Source organism: Laccaria bicolor, genomic scaffold (genome assembly GCF_000143565.1).
Source record: "Laccaria bicolor S238N-H82 LACBIscaffold_49 genomic scaffold, whole genome shotgun sequence".
In the NCBI taxonomy this organism is placed as follows: domain Eukaryota; kingdom Fungi; phylum Basidiomycota; class Agaricomycetes; order Agaricales; family Hydnangiaceae; genus Laccaria; species Laccaria bicolor.
The window spans coordinates 345,795-359,625 of NW_001889920.1; the positions used below are offsets into that span (position 1 = coordinate 345,795).

At 42.4% G+C, this 13,831-nt stretch overlaps 1 protein-coding gene across 1 annotated transcript; it reads left to right on the plus strand.

Moving 5' to 3' along the window:
* Positions 1-7,815: 7,815 nt before the first annotated feature.
* LACBIDRAFT_333326 (uncharacterized protein) lies at positions 7,816-10,463 on the plus strand (the record flags this gene model as incomplete). The annotated part of the gene is made up of 9 exons (XM_001887913.1): positions 7,816-7,956; positions 8,036-8,179; positions 8,234-8,353; positions 8,563-8,581; positions 8,784-8,790; positions 9,098-9,138; positions 9,479-9,535; positions 9,698-9,760; positions 9,919-10,463. The coding sequence occupies 9 exons, from the start codon at positions 7,816-7,818 to the stop codon at positions 10,461-10,463; spliced, it is 1,137 nt and encodes a 378-aa protein (XP_001887948.1).
* Positions 10,464-13,831: the final 3,368 nt, after the last annotated feature.

Genomic DNA, 13,831 nt, shown 5'->3' on the forward strand with positions numbered 1-13,831 from the left:
TTAATTGTATGAAAGACAGAATTTTGATTTAAATTAGAATAGCTATATTTAATAATGATACCTTGAAGCTTGTAATTAGAAGTCTTGGCCTGCTTGTGTTCAAATGTTCAAATCAAAATTCCCCACAATGCCAGCTCTGCTGAGTGGCAGATATGAGGAGATTCCAAATCCAAGTTTTTTGATGATCCCATTCCTATGGAATGACCCCATACTTTTTCATAAATGTCAAATTTTGAACATATTCTATCTGAAGAAGGCATCCTTGCCTTGGGTAGTAATTTGGCTAAAGTTCATGCCTTTGCAATAAATAAAGTCTTGCAAAATTCTTGTTTTCCTTCAGAGGCCATGCCATTATAATGGATACAACATTAATTTATTTGTCATGAATATAAATGGCCTTGCAAGATATACACTTTTAAGTGGCTTGTGATGGATTATCCACAGTGAAAATGGCCAAACTCTGGGATAAAGCCCAATCAAGCTAATTTTCAAGTGAATTTTCAAAGGATCAAGTTCACCCTATAGCCTCCACTTGTAGCTTAAAATGTCAGAAGAAATCTGAAGAACCAGTCCACAAAAAATGGAGCCCAATGGATCAGTATTACAGCCTGGAGAAATAATTTTCATATTTTGTAAAAAGGACCCCAGACACCCTGTGACAGCTATGGAATGATGGTATGGAATGGTATGGTATGGTATGGAATGGTATGGTATGGAATGGTATGGAATGGAATGGTATGGTATGGTATGAGGTGGAATGGTATGTGGCATCCATACCATGGTATGATGGAATTGGTATGAGGGTCATACCACTCTGGAATGGGGTACCACTAAGGTTCCCTAATTCAAAGAATTGGATAACCTCATAGGTACCCAAAAATGGGTGACTGAAGTGGTCTGGATCAGTCTGAACCGGCTCCATAGACTGCAAAAGACCGGTCCTAGGTGGTTCGGTTCAGTTCCCTCAATATCTGGGTCAGTCCTAGACTGGTTGCGGTCCACAGTTGCGTGTTTTGGGGGCAAAAAACTGGACTGAACTGAACTTGCGAACACTAACTACACTCCAAAACAAAGGGTACGAGTATGCAGTCTTGTCTAAATGATACTGTGCTTAAAACCTCTTATTCAAGTCTCCAAGTAAGTTGACTCCCAAGCATGCTGGCTTTGTTTGCACTGTACTTTTCCAACCATGAAGAAATCTCTTTTAATTGATTACAACTGTCCACCTCCCAAGTTCCTACTTGGAGTGCAACTAGCTGGTCAACAGGGGGGGCGATTGCTTGCCTTTTGACCTGCTAGTGTGCTCCTTATATACTCCAAAACCCCTATCTATGCTTTACATGTGATTTTCTATGGTTTTATATCAGTCTGAATTACAAATGAAATACAAATAACTTTTAATGAATGTGTGGTATAGTTTGTAGTATCTCTCTTGTGGTACAGTACAGATTTTGTAGTGTTGGTATCCTTCTTTTGTGAATGCATCAGTATTTGATGTGTACATGGAACAATCCGGTTTTTAATTATCATTAGTCTGGACTGGTCCCACATGCTTCTTTCTCATGGGCTTGGCTACCAATTTGACATATCATGTCATTTTAGTGATGGGCAGGCTGTAGTGTTCGCAGGTCCAGTCTACAGGACTGAAAATATACATAGGACTGAACTGGACTGAACCACAGTCCGGTCTTTTTCAGTTGCCAGTTGCCCACATTTGTGATCAGTCCAGTTGCCAGTTGCCATGTTTTTGTAAATATATAAAAACCGAAAAAGACCGGTTTAGACCGGTTGCAACCGGTCTTTCGTCTCATCACATATTGTACCTTACTCGTGCACATTTTACTTAATTTTCGGTCCCTGAATCATCAAAAACGGTCAAGAATTGGTTGAGATATGGCCAAAAACATTTTTATACGCAATTTGAATGTATGTTCTCTCCGTTTTCACCATATCTCAGTCAAATCTTGACCGATTCGCTTCAAATCTTGGCCAGCGTACGGAGAATTAAATTATCTATCTACGCATGCTATGTACGTGAGGTAACATTTAATATATCTGGCACAATAAACTTTTCAACAAAAGACCGGTCGCAACCGGTCTGGACCGGTTTTTTTTGCGTTGTGGACCGAAAAAGACCGGTCCAAAGCGGTCCGGTTGCGGTCCCTCAATATTTGGATCGGTCTAGACCGGTTGCGGTTGCCAGTTGCGTCGTTTTGAGGTAAAAAACTGGACTTAACTGGACCTGCGAACACTAGCAGGCTGATGTGTTGGATGTGTATGCAGACACAGAATGGATTACCTAATGTCTTTCCAGGTGTGCACATCATGTGCCTTGGACAATACAACACATCACTCTTTGATGTGTATGCAGGAATTGCCATACTCAACACTTTACATGGCCACAAGCCATGCTTGGTCCTTGTACATATACTACATAGTCACAGTATAGTCTTCCTAGTAGTAGAACATTATTTCATAATGTCCACATGCAGTTTATCCTCTAGAAGTCTTGGTAGTCTTATCACATGATAAAAGACCAAGTTTCCATATTAAAATCATTACTTGTCTCCAAACCCTGGGTAGTAATGCAATCTTGTCCCTGCATTGGGTAGTTTACTCTAGAGTCACTTTGTACTCTATTTCATGGTGAGTGAATCCTAGGGTGGGCAACATCACACAGTTACTTGGCCATGTGACATCACACCTGATGTCACAATACCCAGAAAATGCTGACCCACCTCATTCTGGGCCTCTATCTCAACAATTGCAGGAACCACTTGAAATTTTTTTACACTACAAATAGCTTTAGTATATTTACTACATGTACAAGGTAAAAAATTAAGTGCAAATGTGGTTTAAAATTGCATAGTTCCTTCAACAACTTCAGTCTATATCTGATAATTCATCTGAATCATCTGAGCACTCCCAATCACTTTCCCTGCTGTTGTGAAGCGCATCCAAACCTGAAAATGATTCTCCTGAGTCACTATTAGAATCAAAGTCATCATCTTGCACAGTTTTGGGTATCCAGGTGCCTTTTTCCTTTGCATCAATTGCCTTCTTCAGAGCCTCTCTTTTCAGGCCCACCTTAGTTTTTGTCTTGATTCCTTCAAAGCCTGGTGCACCTGCATTGATGAATGCCTCAACATGATCCTGTAGTTTCTGTGACTTCTGTTTGTCAATCTCATCCTTATTGAATATGAGCTGAACAGATGCAACTCTTACAGCTCTTTTAAGAGCATTTTCTTGTTGTTTCTTCCTCCTTTCCTCTTTTTGTTTGATGCGAGCTTCAGCAAATTTAATGATCTCCTCCTTTCTCTTCTTTTCTTCCCCTTTTGAATTTCAAGCTATTTTATAAAGATACTTGAAGTCTTCATGCTGGAATTTTTTTCTTTACAAATGCTTCTGTATGTTAGGACTCTTTCATCACTATCAAGTAACTGATTGAATGTCATTTCAAATCAATATACTAAAACATTACTAATCTCCAAGCTGCATTGAATACCAAATATCAAAATGTCATGCCATTCTAAAAACTTTATGCAAGTCAGAAAACTTCATTCTAAGGTTTATTTCCACAAAATGTAGAAGGAATGCTTATACCTCAACTCCCTTTGTTAAAATGATCAAGCATCCAACATATCTTATTCATTGTCATCCAGATCCTCAATATAATCTTCAGTATCTCACATCCTAAGTAATATAATAACCTATTGTCTAATACCCTAGGTGCATCTGACTAGCATTTACATCAGCTCCCTTCTCTATGAACAGCTTTGCAATTGCCTAATGGTCTTCATATGATGCTGCCTGGAGTGCCTTTCCATAATGTCCTCCCTGTGCATATTCATCTGCTCCATTGTCTGTTAGCAGTTTTAAAATTGCCTCATGGCCTTCATATGATGCTGCTTGGAGTGCATTTTCAAAGTGTCCTCCCTGTGTATGTACATCTGATCCCTTCTCTATGAGCAGGATTGTAATTGTCTCATGGCCTCCATATGATGCTGCTTGGAGTGCATTTCCAAAGTGTCCTTCCTGTGCATTTACATCTGCTCCCTTCTCTATAAGCAGCTTTGCAATGGCCTCATGGCCTCCAAATGATGCTGCCTGGAGTGCATTTCCATAATATCCTCCTACTGCATTTATATCTGCTCCCTTCTCTATAAGCAGCTTTGTAATTGCCTCAAGGCCTCCATATGATGCTGCCTGGAGTGCATTTCCATAGAATCCTCCCTGTGCATCTACATCTGCCCTCATTTCCAACAAAACATATGACACTTCAGTTAGTCCAGCAAGTGATACATAATACAGTGGTTTAGGGATCTTGTCCCTCTGTTTTTTCCTATAGGTTCTATCTATATCATAAATTTGAACCCAGTTCACAAAAGCATTATTTCCAGCAGTCAGAAGCTTCATAATCAATGCAAACATTGAAGATGACTGAGATTGACTCTTGCAACTAGAATGTGCATGTATGATCCAGTTGTATATGAAGAGGCTCAGACATGTCGAATTGCAGAAGATAGGCCAGACAGATTTGAGATATAACATAGTGTGATGGCTCCTCACTGAAACTGGGTATCTGACTTGCTTCACATTGTGGCCTTGAACATACTGAGATATCAGATATTCTTTGACAGAAAAGTGAGAAAGCTTGATAAAATCTGTTCAATGGTCAGTGCTCATTCCAATTTGTCATTCTTCTAAACCACACCTTCTGATTCCATAAGAAAACTAGAACCAATTTTTAAGACATCCTTAATATCTTGAAGTTCATTATCAGAATTGTACTCTGGTCCATTTTCAGCAGAAAGGTCAATAGAAGCAGTTGCAGCCAACTCTTCCAGTCTCAGTGGACAAACAGCAAAAGACAGCCACTGTAGAAAGGTTTTGGCATAACCATGATCTTTTTCATTGATTCCCAGTAAGATTTGATCATAGGTTTTGTCCAAACCCTGAGGTAGATCAGCTAGCTGCCTTTTCAGATTGCTCTTAGTCCGGCACTTTTTAAGCTCATTTAACTGTAATGCAACCCAACAAAACCTAAAATTGTGTTGAATAATCATCCTGTCATTCAAATGTTGATAATAAACATACATTCCATCTGCTTGTTCCATTAACTTCAACTTTATTTGCTCTTGAGTGTCAGAATTCCATTTTTTCAAGTCAGAATCATTCTGAAGCTGATAGTCAAGATAGGCTACAAGATCATGATTCTCAGATTCCTCAACCAAGTCAATATAACAAGAAAACTTGAACTTGTCCTCAATCTCCTGTTCTGAATGGCTGGTAACTATCAAGTGAAGCCCAAGTTTTTATCTTTCCCCAGTATAAAAGTCTGAATCCAGTTAAGAAGCTTTCCTCTTTCAGTACATTCATCAAGAGCATCCAGAATGATGAATGTTGAGCTAAAGCCATCAAGAATCATTTGAAGAGTATTCTGCAGATCACCCAGAGTTGGCTCTTGATGGCCATTGTTACAGCAAGCATACAGATTCCCCAAGACCTTAGGCAATCTACCCTCACATTTGGAAGAGAATTGCCAGATGAGTGATCACAGTAGTTTATCATGTAGCTCGAAATCCTTCTGTAAGTCTCTTCCATCAAAAAAGAAATATGCAGTAGCAGAATTGAATTTTTGGAGAATATTGTGAATTATTGCAGAGCTGTAAAAAGAAAAATCAATTTAATATCATAAAAATGTTGAAATTGTCAACCTCAAAATGGTTTTACCAGAGCCAGCTGGATAGACTGTCAATAACAAATACATTTACAAATTCTAACAGAAAACTTACATTTTCCTTTGATCCAGAGAAAGCCAGGCTGTTTTAGCCACCCATAAAATGTATTTCCATTGAGAAACCATTGACAGGTGTCTGGTTGTTTTAGAACTTAGAATATGATAAGTATACTCAGACGTTGTACAAGAGTAAACAGCTTTATTCAGTCTCTACCTGTTAGAATATGATAAGTATACTATCAGAGACTGTAAGTAAGAAGTATGAATAATATAAAATAAGATACACACCTCAGACATTGTACAAGAGTAAATGGCTGAGGAAAGTGCAAAGAAAGAAAGGAAGAAAATAGTAAAGGGGATAATAAGAACAAACTAATGAAGTCATTCGATCAGGAAAGGAGGTATGGGTTCAAACCTCAACACTCCCCCTGAACCCGTAGCTTGGTCGATTAGATATTGAGGTATTCCATTCCCATTTTCTTGATAAGGACTTCGAGTTTTGGATGAGAAAGTGACTTGGTGAATAAGTCCGCGATGTTCTCCTCAGAGGAGGTAGGTTCGACAAGTATTTCGCTGAGGGTGACCGCCTCGCAAACCCAATGAGTCTTGATGTCAACGTGTTTTATTTTGCTATGGCCGCCAGTGTTTTGAGTAAGTGCAATGGCGGAGTCGTTGTTGCAATAGACGGTTATTGGAAGGTCGAAATGTTGGTTGACCTCAGTATACCAGAAATACATCCACTTCGCCTGCTTTCCACCTTCGAATACTCCCACAAACTCTGCCTCGCCGGTAGACATGCTCACCCTTTTCTGTGTCTTGGATTTCCAACAAACAAGCCCGCCAGCTGATTTGAATATGAATCCTGCTGAAGATTTGCGCGAATCTGGTTCGTCGCCATATGAAGAATCAGAGTATCCGATTGGTTTGATGCTCTTGCCTTTTTGGTACATAATAGCAAGGTTTGCAGTGGTTTTAAGGTAGGCGATGCAATGCTGAACGAGGCGCCAATGGAAAGGGCGAGGGTCAGATGCGTAGCACATTAACATGTTCACGGTGAAAGAGATGTCCAGATGTGTTCCATTTGCAATGTGGTTGAGCATCCCTAGGGCCTTCCAGTAATCCTTGTCTTTTATGAACTCGATGTCAGTTTGTGGGATCGGAATTGGTTGTGAGTCTGTGAGGTTGACATTTGGGGGAAGAGGCATATATTTTGGGTTCGCGTTTTGCATTCCAAATGTAGCGACAGTCTTCAGGATTAAAGGGTGTTGGTGAATAGAGATGTCGCTGGAGTCGTGGTGTTTGATTGTCATACCAAGAACCTTATCTGGTCGACCAAGGTCTGTAATTTCATAGGCATCTCCAAGTCCAGTTTTTGCTTCAATCTCGTTTTCAGAGGAAGAAGATCCTCCTGTAACGTCGTTGGTATATGTTCTGCTTATTGTGTACCCTTTGTCTGTCCATTGGATCCAAATACAAGGGTCCGCGTGAGATTGGCGATGGCTGAGTTTAATGAATGTTGCATTGAGCTCGCGGAACCAGTTATTAGTGCCATCCATTGTACCATAGATGGTGAGGTTCATGAGGAGGACAGTGTCGACGCCTATAATCCCATAGTGCTTCTCAAAGCCTTCAGGAATTTCTAGGTAGTTTTCGCCTTGGGGAACAGCGTTGAGGTACGTGCTGACAAAGTTGAGTAGCCATAGACAAAGTCTGAGCGACGCGCTCAATGCGAATAGCATCCTAATGGATTTGTATCTCACCACAGTGGCGAACGAGTCCCACCAATGTTCTCCAAACTTTTGAGAGAATCCCTTAACCACCCCACGAGCTCTCCTTCAGAGCAGGTTCCCTATACCATTGACTTTCAAATCATAAATCCATTTCCCTTTAATGGTTTTAACGCCTTTTGGACGAGGGACAGCGGTGATGACTCCACGAGCATCCCATCATTTGATTTCTCTCTCCATAGCAGGCAACCATAGATAGCGTCATGATAGATCATATGCTTCTTGAAATGCCCCATTGACGACCACCATCACACGGCGACGACGGCATGAAGACGACAAGCACCCACCATGACAAGCACCCACCCCGACAAGCACCCAGACCACTATCACACGACGACTACACGAAGACGTCGAGCACCCATGACGGCGAGCATTGTCCCTCCCCCATTTCCTGTTCACAGTCAGAATTTTTGGTTCGAGATGGAGTCGGTGGATCAAGCACGGCAAATGAGAATGTACATGCATCACAGGAGAGAAAACAACAGAGAATTGCTAGTCGCCTACACAGATTACGGAGATTACGTCAGAGCCCTTGCTCGTTCTTCCCACAGATGGCCAGATTCCACAACAATTGTCAAGGATCAGAGACCCTTCCCAGCTCCAAACCCCACGGCCAGCTAGTCCTCCCGAGTTAGGGATGTCAGAGAATGTTGTAAGTCTCGGGATGCTCAACAGTGATCTCCCTCAATGGATCACTACTGTGCAGGCAGGAGGCCCTCACCCCCCCCTCGACAATGATCACCTGCGCATTCTGATTACTTTAGAAGACATTACCAACGGTCTCCCTCCCCACGCTGATACGTGTTGCACAGGGATGAACGTGAAAGTGCGAAACATGCAAACGAGGATCAAGCGTGTCGGGGAAAACCCTAAAACACCTAACACTCACTAACACACACACGCACACACTATCACAATCTCGGTGCAAGAGTTCGAGGGCCTTTGGTATTAAGAAATACCACTTTTGTCTTCTTAGGTTTTAAGTCTCAAGAGATTTCGTCTCAAAACGGGTTTTTATTATACGGTGTGGTTTAGAATAGTTCAATAGAACAATGTATGTCTTTCTGGGAACTTGGTCTCTTAAATGCAAGGTTCTTTGATCACAGTTTCTTTTATTAACACTAAAACACAACTTCAATTAACTTTTATGACTCCCGTGAGTTTTTATTATGTCACTACACTCCAAAACCAAGGGTACGAGTACGCTGTCTCGTTTTAAATGATACTGTGTTTTTTTAAAACCTTTTATTCAAAAGTCTCCAAGTAAGTTGACTCCCAAGCACGCTGGCTTCGTTCACACTGTACTTTTCTGACCATGAAGAAATCTCCTTTAATTGATTACAACTGTCCACCTCCTAAGTCTCTACTTGGAGTGCAACTAGCTGGTCAACGGGGGACGATTGCTTGCCTTTTGACCTGCCAGCGCGCTCCTTATATACTCCAGGAACCCCTATCTACGTTTTACATGTGTTTTAAAGCGGGATACTTCGGTCCGAATTACAAATATGAAATTTAATGAACGTGTGGTATATTTTGTAGTCTATCTCTGTGAACACTACAGATTTTGTAGTGTCGCGTCTTTCATTTTCAAACGCATCAGTTGTTTGATGCGTACGCGGAGTTAGCCGACGTAGCTATTCTTAGCTTGGCATGATCTCGCATGTTTCTTTCTATGGCCCGGTTTACCGGTTTGACAGATGACATCACAAAATGATTAACGTTTCCTGATGCGTTGATGCGCATGCGTACGCGTTTACCAATAGTCTTCGGCCTTCCGTCGCTTCCGAGTTTTTAATTAAAATGCCTTGTCTTGGCTCGTCTTTTCATTATGGAGGTCGGGAGACACTCCGAAGGTGTTTTTCAAATGTCTTTCTTAATTGTCAGGGGGTTCTTATTATATTTCATATAATAGAATGTGTCTTTTTCTCATGTTTGTACTTGTGACGTTCAGACACATCAGTCTTTGATGCGTACGCGGGAACTGCCGTACATGACTTTCTGAATGGCCGTGAGCCACACTAAGTCTTCGTATGTTTACTACCTAGGTGTAGTTTAGTCTTTCAATGTTTCAGACATGCCGTTTAAGCATCTATGTCGCCTTTTCTGTATTTCTTGTATAAGCATGAGTTTTCACAATAAATCCATTATGTGTTTCTAAACCCTTTGGTAGTAATGCAATTCTTCTCCCTGCGTTGGGTGTTTACTCTAGAACCTCTTCGTGCTCTATTTCATGGTAGGTGAATCTTAGATAGGATCCAAGTATAATGTCACGACACATACTGCTGCCAGTTCCAAAGCCTTGCCCTATTTTCAGATTCCACGCATTTGCATTTTTAGTCAACTGCGCCGGGTATGCGTATTGACTCTTTGTATCATTGCAATTGTATGTAGTGTATTTATTAGAGATGACCTTTATCGGTAAAATCGTTAAAATTGAATTTTATACGGGTGAAATGGTTTCATCCATATCAACGCTATCGGAACGTGTCCCCCTCATGTCTCGAATGACGGAACGGCTGTCTGCCAGGTTGAGCGACGCAGTGTCTTCTGATCTAGCTACCAGGCTCTCGAATCCTGCTCAGTGGACACTGGCTGATCGAATGTTGGAAGATGCACCTATGGGAAGCTCTGCCCCTCCTGGGGAGGCGCGGTATGCGGTACAGCCTGCAACAGCCCCCTTAGTCACTCCAGAAGACCTGCATCCTGCACAGAATTCTATGGATGAGGATCCCATTGATCTTGAGGACGATAGGGAACCAGACTATAAGAGGATGAAGAGAGGACGTCAGAGTGGACAGAAAATTGAGCTCTTTACACTCCTCCACCTATTCCTACCGGACTCCTACTGGACTCCCAGAATCCTACCGGACTGGACTAGGACTGGGACAAATTTCATGTTGGCTGATCACCATACAAATTTTGTATCCCAGTCCTAGTGGAGTCCTAGTAAATTCCTACTGGAATGGTCCCAAATCACAAGGAATTGCGGATTCCTAAGGAATGGGCATAATGGAGTCCAGTAGGAATGTCCAGGTACAAGGGGTAGTTTGTCACTGTTGTTATTGTTATTATATAATATAAAAAAGCGCAACCTGGTAGAATTGAACCCTCAACTTCTTGGGCACAGGTACAATAGTAGTGCTTAACCAGCTGCACCATGACAGCTTTACTATAGATACATAATATATGCTGGACATACCAACCGGCTGACCTCTTTCCTAGAATGGATGTTGGCAAATTCCGCGAGTGAGAATTTCATGCCAACAGTAATCAACAATCCAAAACCTCTCTCTTCCCACCACCATCCACACCCAGTGCCGCCTCGTCACCACCACCACCACCAGTCACCACCACCACTCACAACTGCCCATAGCTGCCACTGTACGCCATCCATGATGCCCACTGACCAACACCACGTCACCACAATCACCTGTGGCCACCACCACCCACAACACATCAAGAACGACGCAAGAAGGCCACGTCACCAACAAACGAGCCCCTGGCAAGGCCAAGGCGATGAAAACGGACGATGAGGGACCACCACGTCACCCCCACGGCCACCTCAACAGACAATGACACATGCCACCAGGTCAACGGAACGGCCATGTCACGACGATGAGAGGGTGCCACGTCGCTATCAGCGACGTGGCAACCAAACAACAGTGAGTGCCCCCCCTCTTCCATCCCAACTGACCCCGTTAACGAAGACGACAACATGACAACAATGAGCGCCCATCCGACCCTGTTGATGACCACCATCACACGGTGACGATGACAAGAAGACGATGAGCGCCCACCACGACGAGCACCCACCCCGACAAGCACCCAGACCACCATCACACGACGACTACATGAAGACGTTGAGCACCCACAACAGCGAGCATTGTCCCTCCCCCATTCCCTGTCCCTACCCCCTTCCCCCTTCCTTTTCCCTGTCCCTACCCCCTTCCCCCTTCCTTTTCCCTGTCCCTTCCTTGTCCACCCCCATTTCCTTCTACCCCCTTCCCTGTCCTCTCCCTCCCTGACCACATTAGATTAGGAGTATCCTTTTGTATACAATTATGTCTATAGATTTCAATATAATATTCTATGCTCAAATATCAGCTTTGTATGAACTTCTAAGGTGGCTTAAGGTCTGACTTCATAAAATATTGATAGAAAGTGGTTACTCCAGTAAGAATCCAGTAGGAATCCCATCTCTGAAACATTGTATTCACTTTGTTTAAGTTCAATCGGAGTCCAGTATGAGTCCAGTAGGAGTTCAGTAGGAGGGGAATGTGAAAATGCTTTTTTGGAAAGAATGTTGAAATCCAGTAGGAATCCAGTAGGAATAGGTGGAGGAGTGATAAGTATTGAGAAAATTCAAGGGTATAGGAAATGAGACAAGGAATGCAAGGAATGGAAGAGACATTGTTGGCAACACTGAAGGGGCTTACCACTGTGGACAATGCTCCAATCTCACAGGGGGGCTTTGTGATACTGTAGTATTACCTATCTTGCATGACATAGGATCATCATATTTACCATTGTTTGTCTTCTTGTTATATTGTGCCAAGGCAGACTAATATATACACACTTGCAACTTTCACATAAACTTATATGTGGAGTGAGTCACCCCTATCGTATACAGCTAGGCAGCCTTGTGCCTCCCCTCCAGGATACCAGAGCCCTGTGCTGGGTGACAGCATCACTCATCCTGGGTTACTGGGTCACGGAAGTGCAGCCACGATACTCATGACCACTCCACGTGCACTCTCACATGTTCCATGCATCTTCTCCACTACCCTCACTTGTCTACGCCTTCATCGAGAGGTCAAGAACGACAACCCGGTTTCACAATGTGTGTTGGCGTAACCAAAGCCTGTCTGGAAGTGCACCTTGTTCCACTCATGACGCCCTCCTTATTTCGAGTTTCGAATTTTATTTTTATTTTTATTATTTTTCTACCTTTCTTTTATTCAACCTGTATTCCTTTACTAAAAGTCGAGAGTATGAAGGATGATGTTTGTCGGTAGGAGACTACAGATTCAAGAAGATCAGTGGCTGTGCACCTTCCGGCGGCTTCTCGACTCTTGCAACTTTGAAGGAATGGGGCTCGGGATTTTAGATTAAGTTGTGCACTCTTTCTTTTGACTTTTTCGTTTTTATCCATTGTTTTTGTCTTTTTTATTTTTCTTTTAACAGATCCTTTTCTGCTTGAAGTTTTTCTTGAAGGTTTGATGGTAGGGTTGAGCATCGACACTGGGGATGTCTGCACTGAGGGCGACAGTGATGCACAGAAATAGACCTCTCCCCACGTCGTCAGTTCCCCAACTCATTCCCAACTTGAAGGATTAGCTGAGAGAGGATATGGGTGATGATAGAACTGTTTATTTTGGCTTGTTGTATTTTTAGAACCTTCTTTTTTTGGTCAGGCAGCACACAAGTACGTGTGATGCCTTGTGATATTTGTACGTTGTATAAAGGTGTCCTCCCACCTGTCGAATGGAGCATTCTTCTTTCCCTCTCTCACTTTCTATTTTCCTCTAAGAACTTCAAGAATTTAAGATTGTCCCTTGACGATGTTCCATCGCCTTTACCTCAAGACGACCTACGACGTTGCAAAGAACTTCAAGAACAAGTCCCTATGCATACAAAGAACTCCTCTTCTATGCATATAATTGACTAGGATGACCCTCTTGCTGCATTGTGTAAAGCCTCTTTATCAGCGCGCACTCACACGCTTAGACACTGAGTCCCTTTTTCTTTGTTCTTTGTCCCTTTTCCGTTGTTCCTTTCTTCCCCCTTCTTGATTCGGTAGACAACCAGTTTTCTGTTTCCTCTGTTGAACATTCGTTCTTCCACACCTGTGGAAAGAAATGAGCATGTAATGTCACAGCAAAATGCTCCAAGACATACCAGTATACACAATCCTCAGTCTGCTGCACCCAACCTCCAACCTTTTGAGTCTAGTAAATCCCATGAGCCATATACTAATAAGCATATACAGTGAAACCATACCAAACAGAGACTTGAACAACCAAAAGTGTGCATAGACATACTCTAAGACATCAAGAGCTTCACTAAAGCAGCAGGCTGGAGTGCGTGAAGGGAAACTTATGTCAGATAGGGAGAGTGGTGGTGGGTGGGAAGAGAGAAGATGGGATCCATCTGGCAATACTTATATGAAGGCTGTGTCGTGTCGGTGGTATGTGTTGAAAAAGTGGGGAATGAGATTTGGACAAGAGAGAAATGTGCAAAATGAAGGAGGCCAAAACACAAATTTAGAACTCTGATCCATCTCCAAGCCAAAAGAAAGTATAAA